Here is an 18,287-nt window from a genome sequence, read left to right as displayed (position 1 = left end):
AATAAAGTGAGAAGAAATATGTTTGGTGGATGTGCAGTCTGGTATGGGAAAAGGGGTGCCTCCGTGGGCCAATGCTGATGTATCCTTTCCTCTGAGGGACCAGCCACATGACAGTATAGTAGAGAATAGAGTTTTTTCAGGGCATGGGGGATAGAGAGGTTAGGGGGGAGAGAGAGAAAGAGAGAGGGGGGGAGGAGTAGAGGTTAGCCATAAACAGGTGGATAGAGGTGGGGAGGGGAATGGAGATAAAGAGAAAGCTGGACAAGAGAACAGAGCTAGAGCAAGAAGGCAAGAGAGCAGAGGGAATGAGCAGCCCCTTTTATAGTGAGTCAGTCACACCTGGCTGTTGCCACGTAACTGTGGGGTGGAGCCTAGACAAAATGCTAAGACCTTTTGAGGGACTTTACCTATAATAGGCATCATCTATAAAGTGGAGGTAATTGTGGCCTGCAAATCGTGGTGTTTGGATAATTAATTTCTTATGCATTTGATATATAACCATTGAGCATTTACATTCTAAGAAGAGTTCTGGAAAATGAGAACACTGTGGTCACTGTGAGACACATGCTGTAATTTAAATAGTGAAGAGTGCAAGGGATGAGCAATGATTATGCAATGTGATTCCACAAGATAACGAATGTTACAGAGATAAAGAGAAGACAGGAAAATAGAAGACTCTGTCTTAGAATCCTCAGCTGTCCCTATTAAAAAGCAGTAGTTGAACAAAGATTGAATGAAGGGAGAAGGTATAATGTGGAATATTTGGGGAGAGGATGTCCAAGGTGGGAGTGAAGAAAGTACAGGCTTGATATAGCAAGATTCTTCCATTGATACAGCAGGTCCTGGCTAGTTTATAAAGATAATATGCTATACGATCAACTGATATTGATATGCTTTATAATTTTATTCTTTTTATCAGAGAACACTCATTTTTAAGAAACTTAACAAGTATCTTGCTACCTTATACAGACTGGTCAGGATATATTTGAGAAGAGACATATATATGCACACGCATATACATATACAGAACGGGTGTGGCAACAGTCAATGAGTTAAAGGTCATGCGTTTGTAAGAAGAGCGTGGAAGGAGACCAGGGAATGGAGGGGCATTGTAATTATGTTAAAATCTCAAAAACTACAAGTCAGTGAGATACTAGGTCGAATGCAGGAAGTGAAAGGGCACCCTCAGATAACGCCGGGTCTTATCACATCTTACTAAGATCCAGTCCCATGGAGGCAGCTATCAAAGAAGATGGGACAGAATTGGAAATGGCTTCCTGAGATTTCATTTTGGGTGACAGTGTTCTGCGACTTGAGGTGTAAGGGATGGGAACGGCACATGGATTCTGAGAAAAGCAAAATGCAAGATGGATTTGCAACTTGTCAGATGCAGTGGCCGAGGCTGGGGGTATGGTCTTGCCTCTCCAGGTTTGGAAAGGTTTGTCATGTGTGCTGCTTTCCACCTGTGCACACCTCCAGGAGCATGAGAGTCACTGTAATCAAAACACATCAATGGCAATTTTAGGGTCTTTTCTTTCTCACACGTTCTCAAAAAGGAAAAAGAAAAACAAACTTCAAACTGAATGTCCCTTCCTTCCACTTCATGTGCATCGATCCCTTTTCTTGACTCCCTCCTCCTCCTCTATAATTTTTTTCGTAATAATACTACATTCTCTTCCTGCCAACTGGTTGCTTGCTCTGCCTTTAGACCTGTGGTTGACTTTCTTTAATCCTGTTTATAATATTTGAGTAGAAAGCTCCCGATGAGAGATATGTGCTAAGGCACACAACTAAAACCAGGTTTTTCCAGTAAAAACAAACGGTTTCGGGGTTGGTTCTCAGTAAAATCAAACATCCTGTAACACCTTGATTCTAACTTATCAATGGAAAATATTTCAAATGAATACTGTGGCTTATGCCACAAAGCTTGTGTTTGATGGGGTCTGTCTGAATTCTTATTTTCTTCATGAAAAATATTCATATTTAATTGGCGTTAGTCTCTTTAATAACTACACACTCCTTGTCTACAACTTTCAAGTAGCTCATCTTCCGCATGGATAGTATACTTCATAAATCTTTCTTTTCCCTTTTTTGCTTTTATTTCTCACTACAAACCTCACATAAAGTTGCAAACAATAATCACAGCACAGCCTTAACGCGGTGCTGTTCTGAAATTTCCTTTGTCAGGTTGATTAGCCCATTGCCTTTAGGCTAAGCCTCACACAAAATTTCAAGACATTAACAAAATGTAGAGATTATCATTTTTGGAATTTAGCGTGACTAGCTTCAAGTCCAGTTCAGAGCTGGCCCTTTGTCCCTTTGAAACCTCAGGAGAGCAGTCCTTACTGCTCATTTTCACATTGCCATCCTGAGTGTTTCAGCTTCTCCCAGAACTTTCCTCTAAGCTCTGCTTCTAGCATTTTGAGACTTGTACATCGAATTTCTCTATTTTTTTTTCCAACGCCTCTTCCAAGCTATTTTCAAAGGCTTGAGTACCACATACTCAGGTTTAGTCACAGCAATGACACTTCTCTGATACCAATTTTCTCTACTGTTACTTTTGCATTGCTATGGCAAAATGCCTGAAGGGGAGAAGAAAGAGGAATAAAGATTTATAGTAACTACCGGTTTTAGAGGCTGCAGCTCGTTGTAGCAGAGGGGTATAGCAAAGAGGTTCTGTTCAGGGCATGCTGTGCCAGGAAGCAGAGGCCATGGCTGCGACTGACCCTTGGAAATACAGAAGAAGGGAGTGTTGACACTTGGTTCAACTTTTAATTTTCCCCAGGTCCCCAGACAGTGAGATGGTGCCCTCACCTTCATAATAGGTTTCTTCCAGTTCATGAATTCTCTTAGCACATATTCTCACAGACATGCCTAAGGTATATACATTTCTCTAGGGATTCTTAGTTGAGTCTAAATTCAGTTACTTGTATCTGGTGTCAGCAGTGGCACAAATTATGCTTTTTAGTAGTACCGTGATTACTTCCCCTTATAGAAATAAAATGTATTTCTCAAAACAGAGATGATTATTGAGAGATACTCATTATATGAACCATTTAGCCAGAGGGAAAAGAATTCTAAAGAAACTGAAATCGGACAAATACATTTTACCTAAAATAATAATTGTTTTGTAAGGTTTTCACAAGAATTTCATTATCTAATTATAACACATTTTTGCCCACTGTTTAATGAAGATTTGATAATTAACACACAGTTCTCATCTTTTCGATTATGTGATTTGACTGAAAGTGGCCCTGGTGGGTTCATGTGTTTGAATACTTCCTTGTTCGCCAGTTGGAAGTTGTTCTGGGAGAATCAGGAAGTGTAGCATTGTTGGAAGAGGTGTGTCACTGGGGCCAGGCTTTGTGGTTTCCTTCCAAGCCATTTTCATGGTACCCATCTCTGCTTCCAGGCTGTTGTGTCTCAGGCTGCAATTCCCAGCTACTTCCCAGGGCCATGCCTGCCCACCTGCTGCCATACTTCTTATCATGGCAGTCTTGAACTCCTCCTCTGAAGTTGCAAACTCCCATCAAATGCTGTGTTCTATAAGTTACCTTGGTCATGGTGTCTTATTACATCAATAGAAAAGTAAATAGATTATAATACATTTTACCTGCTGTCTTATGAAGATTTGATAATTTACACAATTCATTTATTTTTGATTGACAGATCAATCCTCATGACTACCTATCATCCTTACCTTACTTGTGTCTGAACTTTGACCATGTTACCTAATGTTCCTCACTTTCTGCTTCATCCTCCTAAGTCTTTTGCCTATAGTCCCCCTCCATGAGCCGTGATTCAGATCCCTGATACTTCTCAGCTGCCTTTGTTTTTACGTATTCATGTTGGTTATGACATATCATGACTTGAATGGGGACATTAACTGTGTTTTCCATTATAAAAAGGCAATTTGCTCATGTATCCCACGCTGAGCTAAATTCATTTGCCAGTACTCTTATTATGGAGAAGTTTACACAGTTTGTAAAATCATCTGTCAGACTTTAGAAGGTAATCAATATTTCAGGAGACACCAGCCAACCCTTTAGTGTATACAGCATAATCTCTTAAACTTGTGGTTGCTGAAAGTTAAGAAAAATGATGATTTCTTCTGATGTAGAAACCCTGCTTTGACTAGTGTTTAGGTTTGACGTTGTTAGAAGAGCCAGCATTTTTTTTTTCCTGATTGGAAGAAGAAAACTCTTCCCAGATGTCTTATTTTTTTCTGACTAAATTAAGAACCTTCACAATTTATCTAATGATCAGGTCAATTAACCCAAGACTTGTGATTCACTTGCAATCTAAACAAATTTCCATTTATACAATCTTATAAAACATTAAGTTGTTCTATAGACATTTTTATTCCTAGCAATCATTCAAGGATTGGTAGCTTAAAAAATAACATATCAGTATATTTCTAGCACTTTCCAGTTAAGAGTTGAGACAGAATATGTATGAATTTAAATCAGTATAAATATTTCTATTTTCTTGTTAGCTAAAACTTTTTTTTGGTAATTTATTCATGGAGCGAAAAAAATATTTTGGAATGTGTTTCCTTCTCTAGCATTACAACTGAAAAGCTCAATACATTCTTTAAATTCCACAAAACTTATTTCACAAATAACATTCTATCTTCATATTCACTGCCCTATTATTATTCTAAAACTCGAGACCTTTAATTTCTGTTCACTACCAATTTTGTTCTAATGATTTATGGATTTTGTTGTTTCTATAAACTCCTATTTTTTGTGTCATTGAAGTCATACTACTCTGATGCACAGAGACAAATGTGGAGTCGTATTTCAGGTGTAACTCTGAGGATGGAGAAGCCTCGGATGGCCGCACAGCACTGCATTGTCCCCCCACCCGCTGCCCTTGTCTGTAGTGTGCTATGTGCCAGCAAAGTTATGTGCTCTTCTATTTCTCTTCCTTTTATGGACATGTAACTGGCCCTTATAACAGACATACTTTATACATATTTTATCTGATCTGCTGTAATCTCTGATGTTTTCTTAACATTTGCTTTAATTTTAATAATTCACTTAGAATATGGAACATCTGTTCAAAACGTTTGACCAAATCAATTTTATTGATATAAATCAACAAACCGATTCTAATACAGAGAAACCCACCATATAATTCTTCTCCAACTCATCAACGAATCACTCTGAAAAAACTTACACTTGAAAGGCTTCTAATTTTTCTATAAAGTTCCTTGAAACAGATGTGAAGATTCATTCATCTCCCACACTGTCTAGTTCAAACTGTAATTATTTCACAGATTACTCTTGACTGAACTGTAAGATTATTTTATCTAAGAGGATGCTATTTTCTGACATCAAAACACTATTTTGCTTGATTAGTTTTTGGTTATTTGCCAGTGAATAAAGATAAAATTCCTGGGCCTTCAGTGGTAAATTAGTTTCATTCTTCTCAGTAGCATTCTTGGGACTCAGATGTGCCGTAGTTTCATAAGCCATCTTTAAACGTGGATCCCTGCACTGGGCTTTCTATCAGTCTCTTCTCAAAAGTTTAAAATCCAGCATTCATATAATGTGCTCATCTTAGGGTAAACTTAAGCACATGAAGTGTTTCTGTTTGAGGTAACCCCGGGAAAAGAACAGTCAGGTTTCCTTGGCCATCTGGTCTATAAGCTTTATTCTCGACGCTTCTCCCCACTCTCTCTGGGGTCATCTTGTATAGAACCTGTGTGAAAGGTATTGCCTTTCAGGTCTCCCTCAGAGGTAGACTGTGAAGGAGCTTGCTCAAATTTCACCTTCAGCTCTTTTGTTAGTCTTCCCATTGTGTGGACCTCCTCTGGTTTCTAAGGTTGCCCTTCTCCTCCCTCCACCCGACTCCCAGACCTGTCTTCTGGCTACTTCTCCTGTTAACACACACACTGATGACTCCAGCTTTGTGATGGCCAGTGTTATGTTTAACATTGAAATTACTGTGCATAAATGATCTATAAAACAAACAAACAAACAAAAACAGCTCTGACATGTAAGCCCCACTTTTCCAAGGACAGAATAACTTTCTGGAATGCAGGGTCTGTTGCTATGCAAGATAATAAGCTACGTGTTTTCACTTCTATAGACAATCTTGGTTGCCCCACCTGTGAGGGATGTTTGTTACTGTCTTTGCTACTTTGAGGGCTCTTTTCTTTCTCACTCTTTCTCTCTACTCTACCCAACCCCTACCGGCTTCATCCTCTGTCACTAGATAGGAGAGAAAGAACAACAAACGTCCCTTAACAACCACCAACCCTGCCTATTGGGCTTTAGCATTTATATTCCCTCTGAAATTTTCCCAGAATTTCAAATGTCACTCAATTTCAGAAACCATCTGCAGTTGGCAAAAACCATGCCTCTGCTAGAGCATGAGGCAAATCATAGTCACCAACTGTAGTCAGACCAAAGTAGCTCCAGATCTTCACACCTGGGATTAAAATGAAAAACATGTTTTTACGATATTTCTGTGCATTTATTTTAAGAAACCAAAATTCCAAAACTGTCACCACGAATGTGTGTTTGATCACATGTAGACAGGAGGTATATAGGCCAGTACAAATCTGTCAGGGTGCATGATACTTAGAAGCACCAGGACATCAGGATATTCGCTACTTACCTCTGATTAGACAAAGATGGGAAATGCGTAGCCTGTGGGTTTTTCCCTTTGGAAGTTCCTGGCTGTGATTCAGTACCATCTGTGAAATATGAGTCTCAGATATGGACCTGGCCAATACCCATGATCCTCGCCAGTATGTGATAAAGCCTGCTTCAAATTTGGCTTTAAAATGGTGGTAGTGGTCTTATTCTTGGCCAGTATACTTAGCAGCTTCTTCCCTCTTTAGTCCCCTTACTTTATTTTTCCTGTGACTATAGATCAGCACAGCAAAAGCATTAAAAAACCAGTTTCCTGGAGTCAATACACGTGAGTATCAGGTTTTCAAACAATTAATTAACAAATAATTAAAATCAAGGAAGCAACTTTTGTTACAAGAGAAACCGAACTCTCTGCTTGGGCTTTTTAGTCTTAGTAATGAAAGAATTTAAGAATTGTCTCAAATAAAAGCTGAAGGACAATTTTATTAGCACTTAAAATGCAACTCCCCACCTCACTCTCAGCCGCTGCTAAGAGAAAAATATAGAAGATGAAGTGAGAGGAAGTTAAGTCATTTAAGCCTGCATGGAGGTTAGACACATGGTGGACAAGAAGCCACATAGCGATGGAGGAGTTTAGAAGAAGAGCCAGGGAAAGGCAAAGGTTCTAGCCAGCATCTGAGGAAGGAGGCGGAAAAAGGAATGGAAAGTTACTGCTTTTGGATCAGAAAGGACAGCTGAACCTTGCCATGCCTCACAGGGACTACACTGGGCTGCAGGTGGGTGAGGGGTCTGAATCCTGAGGCATGTACAATGTTTCATTAAAGGAAGTGACTCTGCCTAACTCTAGTGCAACATGCGTTGGGAATGAGAGAAAAAAAGGAGAAAAACCAGTTTAATATTTGAGTTATTAAATAAATCCTGAATATTTGAGGCCAGTTGCTGAGGAGGCTGGGTTTGGCTAGGTGCGTGGGTTCAGGCGAAGGGGAGAGGGACTTTGGTGGGGAGGTGCAGGGCAGAGACCACTTCCACCGCCTCCATTGCTGGTGCTGCTCAGTCTCCATTTCTGCCACTGCCTTGAGATGCCAGGCCTGGCCAAGCCAGGAGGGGACTGGCTAGGTGGGGAGGAGTGGAAGAGAACTTCCAGCCTCCATTTCAGGAGAGCAGATCTCTTCTCTGTCGTAAGAGCGGCGGTGTTACAGCTCTTATGACAGAAGCTCTCAGGCGATGGTAACACACCTTTAAATTCGGACAGGCCTCATATATACAGTTTTGGGGTGGTTCAGAGTCTGACTACAGGTGCTTCCTATTGGCTTATCTACATATTTGGGGGTGTGGTCTTGCTTCCCTCTTGAGCCTACTGGATGTCCTCACCCTTGGGGCTTGATCTACCCCACTCTACAGGAGCTATGGGGGGACTGTAGTTGTGTGAGGGGAGGGGTGGAACGCTAATCTCCTGGGAGACTATAAACCTCCTACCCTCCTTTAGGGTCCCCCAGGGCTTCTACTTGTCTCGAATCAGGGTACCCTTCACCACCAATTGCCCAAGTGGATAAGGGCAGGAGTCCTGGTCTGAGAGGAACACCATAGGTGAAGACGCAGGGTACAGTAGCAAGGGCAGAAACGTGTTCCGGAGGCAACACAGCTAGAAATCTCTCAAATCTTTTATTCCCACATAAATGAGATAGTAGAGAGATGGGTGGATTCATTAACCTTGCTGGGCACAGTGAGACTGAAGGAAGAACTTTAGGCCTGAGAGAGAAAGACAAAAAGAGTCCCTCTTTTAAGATCTCCTCACAGGGAGGTAGACAGGAAGTAGCTCTTAGATCGCAGGTGATAAGAGTGCGAAAACACGAGCTGTGTGAGATGGGCCACATGTGACTTGGACTCTGACAGTCGTCACAGAGATTCTCATAGACAAGTGAAGTCAAGTCGCCATAGACCGTGGCAGGAGGAGTGTTTGGGGTTTGTTTCCAGCAATGCTTGAAGCCTTCCTGTCTGAGAAGTGCTTTCTAACATCAAAGGTTAGTAGCCCACCAACGGCCAACAGTCCATAAATCCTCACCTTGTAAAGTTTTATGCAAAGGAATTTAAATCTTGAATCTGCCTCACCTGGTAAGACTTGTGAGCCCAAAGCTACCCTTACCAACATTCTGGCCTGAAATAACTGTTGTCTCCTTCTACCCCGCTTTCCTTTATTTAGCTTATACTGGCTCTTTTAAAATTAGCCTGCTGGCAATGGCTGTGTGGTCAGTCCCCAAACAAATGGAGAAAGCAGCCTTTGCCACCAGTGTTAGAAAAAGAAAACAAAAAATGACATGAACTTGTGCCCTGAGGTACTTGCTCGTCCAGTTTACCATTTCTGCAAAAAGAAATTTCCTTGCCCTGTTCATCTTATTTTGTTCGTGTTTGTTTGTTGGACATAGAGTGTTTCCAATTCCTGCTTAGTGGCTAATAGGCTTGAGGAGTCCCAGGTATTTAACTTCACCTGCTTGGCTGAACACTCTTCAGGAACTTATTCTCTATATTTAGACCAGCTGTGAGTATTAACCATTGAGAGAGAGAGAGAGAGACAGAGACAGACAGACAGACAGACAGAGACAGAGGCATTTTGATGCTATGCCCATTTTAAACTTGGATTAGTTTGCATCCCTACTAAGACTTTTAGGCATGCTTTCTCTAAGTGAAGGTGCAGTGAAGCCAGTGAACTAGACCACTCCATGGACGGAAACAAAGGTGTATTGGTTATCAAACTGTCAGGGCTTTCTCTCGGGCTGGGAGAAGGAAAATGGCAGAAAAGCAAGTAGTGGAGGTCTTTGAGCCCATACAGGATGTTCAGGATGACCAGGAACTAAGAAACTAGGTCTACTTGACCTTTGGGAGGTGGATTAAGGGGATTAAATCAGGCATCCTACCTTAACCCTGTTTGTCTTTCCTGATAAACAGACCTCCCCTCCCCCCACTCCAGGAGATAACTGGGGATGCTGAATTTGGGCTTCTGCTTACCTCCTCAGAGCCCATTCTCTTAAGGCCATTGTCACTGATTCAGTCATTTGGGGCAGTTACTTTAGACCTAATGTTTGTGTGTTGGCTGATGCCTACACTTAAATCTAAAGGGTGTATCTCTATTAAAAAAAAAAAAAAAACAAAAAAACAAAAATTCCCAAAACCAGTGTTGCCTGGTGGTGGTAGTGCTAGGAAAAAGATGAAGAGAATGGAGGAAAAAATGAAGGGGGGAAGGGGATATGTTCCATGGAGGTGTGGTGAGGCATGGGGGCAGGGGGATGCCTCTGGGGAACCCATGCTGGGAATCCCTTCCCCATGAGGGACCAGCCACAGGACGGTATAGTACAGAATGGAGTTAACTCAGGGCATGGGGGAGTTAAGGGGGCAGTAGAGGCAGAGAGAGGAGAGGAGAGAGGGGAGTAGAGTCCAGCCATGAGCACGTGGAGAGAGAGAGAGGGGAAAGTGAAGTGGGAAGGGGAGCGGAGAGCAAGAGGCCAAGAGAGTAAGAGAGCAAGAGAGAGAGGAGGGGCAAGCAGCCCCTTTTATAGTGTCAGGTAACTGGGGCGGAGTATACCTGTTTGTTGCCAGGTAACTGTGTGGTGGGGTTTACAGAATCCTAACAGTGAAAGACCCTCAAAGTGAGGACCCCCACGCTCTGTTCTGGGAGAGGCGACACCCCAAATCACTCATGAGAAGCAATCTTAATGCAAACTGCAAGAGGATTTTTATTTCAAGCCTGCTGGGGCCCACAGTCACATACCCCACAGGGGTAGAGGACTGCAGACCGGAGAGCAGGCTCAGGACAGCTTTTATAGGGTTCACAACAAAGTCCACGAATCCCAAACCAATCATGGCAAAGCCCGCGAATCCCAAACCAATCATGGCAAAGCCCGCGAATCACAAACCAATCATTTGAAATTATCTAAGCCTGTGCTTCCTAGGCCAATCATTGTAAACCATCTAAGCCCGCGCTCCAGGGACCAATCGGGTTAATCTGAGCCTGAGCTCCGGGGACCAATCTTGTTAAACTATCTAAGTCTGCGCTCCATGGACCAATCAGTTCCCTATAGTCTCGGAGATCTATATTTGCGTGGTCTCTCTCCTGTGTGCGGGTGACAGTGGCAGTCAGGATAAGTCACTAGGGCGGGGGTTTCTATGGTGCAAGCAATTTGCAGAAGCCAGATAAGCGATTAGTCAGTTTATCTCCAGTTAACTTACTAGACTCGGCTCGAGTATCCAAGGGCCTGTCCTACGCCCTTTCACCCAGTTTCATACAGAAAACAGGTTCCGGAACAGCAAGGAGTGTGACCTTATATCTACTTATTGGCAGAGAACAGGGTCTGGAATTTGAGGTATTTAGAGCTCTTTAGGTGCAGGGATTAAGGCTCCTTTAGAGTGAGGTAGCTTGGGGGTCTTTGGAGGGGTTAGGCTATATTTTTTATCCTTTTATTAGCACATGCCTTTATTTCCAGCATTCAGGAAGTAGAGACAGGAGGATTTCCGTGAGTTGGAGGTCAGCCTGGCATTTACAGGACAGCCAAGGCTTCACAGAAACTGTCTTGAAAAACCAAAAGAAGAGGCAGCAGAAGAAGTAAGAGGAAGAGGAGATAAATCAAATGTTGCTTCACACCGATCCATCCTGGTTTTATCTGAGTGGACAATCCCCTCACACTGTAGGCAGGCGTGTCAGGCTATAGTTGTAGTTGACAGGAGTACACTAGGAAAACAGGAAAACAATTTACACATGAGATTTGGTTATAAAAAGTGGTTTACTTCACACATTGCTGATAGGTACCTTTTTTCTCTGCTGAGCTCAACAGGAGTTAATTCTCTCTCTCTCACTGTTTGTGTTCTTGCAGAAGATCTGGATGACCTAAGAATGGAGGGTGTGACCACCCTGGCACTTTCGGGGAGCAAATTTAACCAAGGGCGTCCTACTCACCCTGCCGAGCCTCAGGCCAAAGTCACACTGAACATCTGTTCAAGGTGTGCCAGGTAAAACTTATATTTGGTGTGTGGTATACCTAAGATTTTGGTGCAAAGCGGGCACTTTCTCTGGAATAGCCATGGGTTTCCTAATTTTATTCTGACATTAGCAAAGGGGTTAGTTTTGTATTTCATCCTTGTGCGTGAGCTACTTGAACTGAAAATAAATGAAAGAGCTTAGATTGTCTTCACAGCTGGGGATTGTGTCCAGTCTTTGAGACTCTGTGGTTCCTTCCCCGTCTGCTTTTTATTTCTCTTTCCAGAGAGGATTCAGCAGACTCTGAATATTCAAAGCCACCTTTAAAACACTTTTCTAAATAAGAGTTTGTTCAGGTATAGTTCAAATTCTGGTATGATTGGCTTTTTTAGTTTGGCCTCATCCTGTTCACCTCCTGGTAAGAATTTAATCAGCTAGAAGCTTCCCAGTTTTGGCAGCTGGAAGCAATCTTTGCCAACACTGCATGTGGCCCAAGAAGCAGCTTGGTTACTGCCAAGTCAGTTCTGGGCTAAGGGCAACTCACCAAATAACACCAATTCATTCTTTTGTAGGAACTAAATCTCATTTGCCAGGGGCTTTTAAGTCTGTTTAAATGATAAAACAAGCCTCCTAACCCCTATGTAAATGGCTCAGATTAGCAAGGACAATGTAGTAGCTGGCCAATTTTACCTCTCCTGCTTTCTGGCTGGCTAGTCTATTGTGCTCTCTGAGAGGGGATTAGTTGCTTGGAAATAAGGAAGGGGTAAGGGTAGGAAAATCAAATCCGTAGCTTGTAGCTTTTCCTCTTTGCTTTTTACTTCTTCAGAATTTTTATTTTAATTGCTCCTGGCTTAGAAAGACCTGAAGGAAAACCTTCAGAGGACCAGGGGAAGTTGTTTGAAGACATCAGCAAAAGAGTGAAGTTCAGCACAGCGCAGACAGGAGTCTGAGTGTCGCCTTGCACGTGGGCTGCTTAGTTTTATGCTTTTATTAACGCTGTGAAGAAAAAATTTTCTGTCATTATAGGTCATCTATGGGAGAGGTCATTGGCATTTTGTTTTAAACTCTGTAGTATGTTTATGTAAGTACAGTTTGACTAGACTGAGTTGGTGCTTGGCTTTTCATAACAATTCTAGGCCTGTTGGGTACACTTAGAGAGGATGCTTGCTAAACTGTTCAAGATTAACCTGAGAAAACACCAGGCACACACTCAGCCCTTTATCACTCCAGTTTCAAAATGATAGAGTTGGACCAAAATCACAATCTGTGTTTAAAGTGAATCCATAACTGAATTTATTCAGAAAACACTCAACCAAGTAATACTTTGTTATTCGTGTGTCAGTAACAGAATACAGATGGAGGTACTTAGAAGGCCAGAATCCATACCAGCGTTCAATAAAAGATAGGTGCTGTATGAGAGACAGAAACATAAAGGTGACTTCTCAGAGTCACCTCACTATCTCCTTAGATAGTAAGTTTCTCCACTCAGGACTCAGCTGAGTCAGGGTCAAGTAGGGATTAGGACCTAACCGTTTGTATAAAGCTCTAGGAAGTGGAAGAGGAGGACCGGAAGTCCTCAAGAGAGACATCTTCTTCTCTCAGGGAGTATAGTTAGGGGTGGGGTGTACTAGGATCCAAGGCATTCCTTCTCCTCTAAAGCCCATCCTGTGGCAGTGGCTTCTGGATTCTTTATCTCCCTAGGTGACAGAATACATTTCACAGACAAGGTAGGTGAGTTCCAAAAAGAATTTTATTATAGGTGAGAGCAGAAGAAAAAGGAGGCAAGTGGAACTCATGCATAACAGGGGGTGGGTTCCAAGAAAGAATGGCCATTGTTGGAAGTAAAGTTGGAGTTTCTTAGAAAAAAACCCCAATAAGGATAAGGCTTACTTCTTGTATGTGGTGCTCACAGAAGACCAAATGCCAAGCACACACAGACAGAGCATTCAATTCCTTTTTATGCTAATGTAGGTGGTGTTGTTTTCCTATTGGCTATGGTCCCACTTCATAGTCTTTTGTGATTGGCTAGTCTTAAAAGAATCAACACACGCAAACAATGAAAATTTAAAACACTTAAAATCTGAGAATTCAGGAAGGACTTTGTGAAAATAAGTTTTACAAATTAAAACATTCGCAAAAAGGGTTTATAAGGTTGGGGAGATAAAACAATTTGTTCTTTATATATATACCTTTTACAGTGTTAGACATAAAAGACAAATACTTTATTTGTGTGAATTTAATTTTGGTTCTAGTTAGAAGTTAATAAGATTTTACCAGCTTGAGACCTACAGGAATGACCTGGTCAGTTCAGTGGTCCCATCAAGAATATCTTCACGATGTCTCTACCATGGCATCTGGTCTGGACTGGAGTTCTGTGCACACTCTCAGGGGCTAAGAAAATATCTGATCATATGCAGCGCCTAGGCTGTTGTGCTTCTCCCTGTGTAAAAAGAGAATAAAGATTAAAGACAAGAAACCAGAACATGAAGCACTTCTCCTAAACAGTTTTAGTATTTCTGTCCTCTGGCCAGAATAGAGCTGCTCATAGAAGTGACATTTTCAGTGTCTAGCCAACACAGAACTGGTTGTCAAGGATGAGAAGCAGACTGGCTCCTTCCTGACGTCCCCATCCCACACTTCCCGACCAGCCTCTTTCTTCTGTTCCCAGAAGTTCACAAACTACTGGTTCAGGCTCCAAGCAGTCAGGGTCCAATTGCTTGAGACTGGAGGCTTCTGTTTTGTGCCTCTCAATAGCTACATTTTTGCCTTCACATTATCTATTACATAATCTTGCAAGAACATCACACATCTTAACTTGTATTTTTCAGGAAACTCTGAGTTAACATTACTGTCCTAGCTTCATAGATAAAGACAATGAGGTACAAGTTGATTAAATAACTTATTAAATAGTATTCATCACTTAGAAAAGCAGTTAATTTTAGGTGCAGAATCCTCTCTTACTGAAGTTTTTTCAGCTAAAACTTTGTAGCATCCAGAAGCAATCTTGTGTATCATCTTTCTTCCTCTTCCTTTTTCCTCTTTGTCTTTCTGCCTTTCTTTTAAAATGTATTGAAAATAGATCTTGTTCCCCTCGAATAAGACATCCATTTTACAATCTCTCTTCACTCGCTTCTCCCAGTTCCTCCCCTCTGATCTGGATTCACTCCCTTTCTACCTCTTACTGGAAAAGAACAGGCATCTAAGGGATGGTAATAAAATAGAACAAATAAACAAAAGATAAAGATAAAACAAAAACTAACAGATCAAAATGGAAGGAAAACAAACAGAAGGAAAAGAGCCCAAGAGAAGACACAGAAACAGAAACTTACTTGTTCACGTACTCAGACATCCCATAAACTCACCAAACTGGAACCCACAATTTGTACACGGAGGTCCTGGTGCAAACCCCTGTGGTTGCTATTTCACTCTATATTGCAGGGGTTCAGCCTTGACAACAGTTGGGGTTGTGAAGGACTAAGGAAACCTGGTAGGTGAAAACACATCAATTGAGATACAGTACTGGAAGGCTATTCTCACCAGAAGAGACCCTGAGCTGGGGAGTCAGGGCGTAGATAATAGACCTCACTCAGCCCCAGTCTTTCATTGAAATCATACAAGAAATGATTGGGTTACAAATTTCCTAGGGGGTGGGTGGGTAAAGGCTTCTTTATTTTCCTTTGCCAACTTTATTTCCTTTGCCAACTTTTTTTTTTTTTTTTTTTTTTTTTTTTTTTTTTTTTTTATGATACCGAGTAGTACAGATTTAGAACAGATAAAAAGAAGGGAGGGGGGATTATACAATCTCAAACATAAAAGTTTTACAGCAAGCACATTTTATTTTATTTATTTTATTTATCTGCTGTCCACCAATCTCAGGTGAGGTGAAGAGGGAGGTAGGGCCAACACTTTGGAGCTCTGCTCACTTTTTTTAGAGAGCCTTTGTTCTCTTGGTGGTCTCTGTCCCCTCTGGCTGTTATGTTCTTTCTGTCTTCTCTTCCATGGGGATTCCCAGGACCCTGGAGGAAGGGATTTGATGGAGACTTCCCCTTTAAGGCTGTGTGTTCCGAGGTCTCCCATTCTCTGCATAATGTCTGGCTGTGGGTGTCTGTGTTTGTTCCCAAGTGCTGCAGGATTGGCTTCTCTGATGATGGCCAAACAAGATGTTGATCTATGAGTCTAGCAGAACGCAGAATGTCACAAGGAGTCATTTTATTTATTTGTTTGTTTGTTTATTTTAGAACAGTAGTTTTTGGTTTTTTTATTCTAGGTCTTTGGGCTCTATTGTCTCAGGTTTTTTGTTACAAGGCAGTGTGACAGGTATGAGTTCAATCTCCTGGAGTGGACCTTACCTCAAATCAGATACTGCTTGGTTACTCAAGCATTGTATCATCATTTCCTAGCGGGTAGGATAACACTGTAGACCAAAGGGTTTGTAGTTAGTTTGGCATTTATGTTTCTCTTTTGGTAGATCTTCCGGTATCAAAGGCACTAGGACTTAGGGGCAAAAGCTCTGTGTAGGTACCGTCCTGTTTTCTCCATGTTCAATGACTCATGTAGGTGTTATCTTCAGCAACGAGGGCTTGTGATGAATTAGTGGTGAGCTCAGATTATAGTTTTGGAAATAGTCTGGATTGTTTGGGGATTCCATGCAACCCCTTTGGCCAACTAGTTAGTTAGATGTAACCCAATCCCAGTCCAGGAAACTTCATTTGGTAAAAAGAACTGCCCAACTGGGGCACTATCTGTCCAATTATTTGGTGATTATATTTATGTATATATAGGCATATAACTACATATGTATATCCTATATATATATGTGTGTGTGTGTGTGTGTGTATGTATGTGTGTGTGTGTGTGTGTGTGTGTGTGTGTGTTAAGAAAGCTTTACTCCATTAGGTTTCCACCCCTCAAACAACCCTTGGTTTTAGTTGTCTCTTTCCTCTCTTATTTCCCTTCCTGTCTTGCCTTAATCTTCCCAGTTCAGACCCTGTTATCCAACTGTAACTAACTATTCCATTTCTGTTTGCTAACTCTATCTATCTGGCTTCCTAGTCCCTTAACCTATGCCTACCCTCTGTGGTTCTGGGGATTTTTAACTTGGTTAGCATTGACTTAGCATCTGAGATCCACATATAAGTAAATACATACCATATTTGTCTTTCTGGGTCTGGACTACTTCAATCGGGATGATTTTTCCCCCTAGTTCCAGGCCTTGACCTAAAAGTATCATGAGTTTTTATTTTTATTTTTTAAATATCTGAGTAATACTCCACTTTGTAAATGTATTACATTTTCTTTATTCAGTCTTCTATTGAGGGACATCTAGTTGTGACTTTTTGGTTATTATGAATAGAGCAGCAATGAATATGAAGAAAAAGAAATTAAGAGAGAGGGAGAGGGAGAGGTAGAGGCAAAGGTGGATGGGGAGGGGAAGGGGGAAAGGAGGTTGAGAGGGGAGGAGAGAAAGAGGGAGAGAGAGTCCCCAGATTGTCTAGATAAGCAGATTTAGGTTCATATCTTATTGAAGAGATTGTTGTCTTCTTGTCTTTTTAGGATGTCTTTATTCTTTCATGTTTTTTGAAGGTCCTGGAATAAGCTACAAAGAGCTTTTCTGACCCAATTATTAATGAGCCCATTTGGATGACTCTTCAGTGAAGAGTCAATAGTATTTATTTTTTTAATCTTATAATCTTTGGAACAATTTAGATTGCCAAGCCTCTACTGAGGACTTAGAGTTATTGCTCAGATCCATCCTTTTAAAACCAGAACAATACAGGACAGAACACATAAAAAGATCAAAAAAACAATTTAGAATTTATCTGTGGTAGTTTGAATGTCATTGGCCCTCATAAGCTAATTACATAGGCAGTTACACAGGGAGTGGCACCATCAGAAGATGCTGTCTTGCTGGAGGAAGTATGTCGCTGTGGGGATGAGCTTTGAGATCTCCTATGCTCAAGCTACACACAGTGTAGACAATCTCCTGCTAGTTGCCTATGCATTAAGATGTAGACCTCTTAGGTCCGTATCTAGCACCATTTGGCCTAAGTGTTGTCATATTTCTCACCATGACAATAATGGACCAAACATCTGAAACCATAAAACAGCCCCAATTAAATTCGTTGTAAGAGTTGCTGTTGACACGGTGTTTATTCATGGCAATGGAAACCCTGAGACAGTCTCTATAAAACCTCCTGAGCAATGGGTTTTAGCAAATCCCTTGTACTCCACGTTCCCCCTTTCAGGTGAATTGTGTCCTAATGTTGGTGGTAATTACGATGCTTCCAGCCTCCTTCTCCATGGTATTAAATTATTTTGACTCAGGCAATGTGATACCTGCCCCCCTGAGATTAGTATGTTACTAGGACACAGGAGTAGAAAACAGCTGACTTCAAGCAGTCTGTCTTCCATTACCTCCAAATTAGCTAATGTTTAACTAGGAGATGAGCCTCCTTTTCTCTCCCTCCTCTTTTTTCTCCTCCTCCTCTGCAGTGTGAGTGTCCAAACACAAGTTTTCATTCACTGTGCTTGATTTGGAATATCTTCTAATATGACATTAACCCCATAAATGGGGGCTGTGATCTCATGATTTAGCCACTTCCCCAGACCCCTATATTCTCATACCTTCATATAGCTTTACGTAGGGAAAGTCTCAACATGACCTTCACTAGTATGAAAATATTTGAAAACATCCTAGTTAGATACCAAGATTATGT

The 18,287-nt window shown here is 41.4% G+C and overlaps 1 protein-coding gene across 1 annotated transcript in view; it reads left to right on the top strand.

Moving 5' to 3' along the window:
- LOC308437514 (uncharacterized protein C8orf34 homolog) overlaps positions 1–18,287 on the top strand; it is a gene marked incomplete at both ends in the record, with an annotated part of 344,863 nt that overhangs the window by 196,131 nt on the left and 130,445 nt on the right. The window contains 1 exon segment of the mRNA XM_080938598.1: positions 11,468–11,603. Coding sequence (XP_080794724.1) covers positions 11,468–11,603 — 136 coding nt within the window.

This window comes from Micromys minutus (genome assembly GCF_963924665.1).
Source record: "Micromys minutus genome assembly, chromosome: 26".
In the NCBI taxonomy this organism is placed as follows: domain Eukaryota; kingdom Metazoa; phylum Chordata; class Mammalia; order Rodentia; family Muridae; genus Micromys; species Micromys minutus.
Note: the sequence above shows the minus strand (reverse complement) of the source record. Positions and strands in the feature narration are given on the sequence as shown.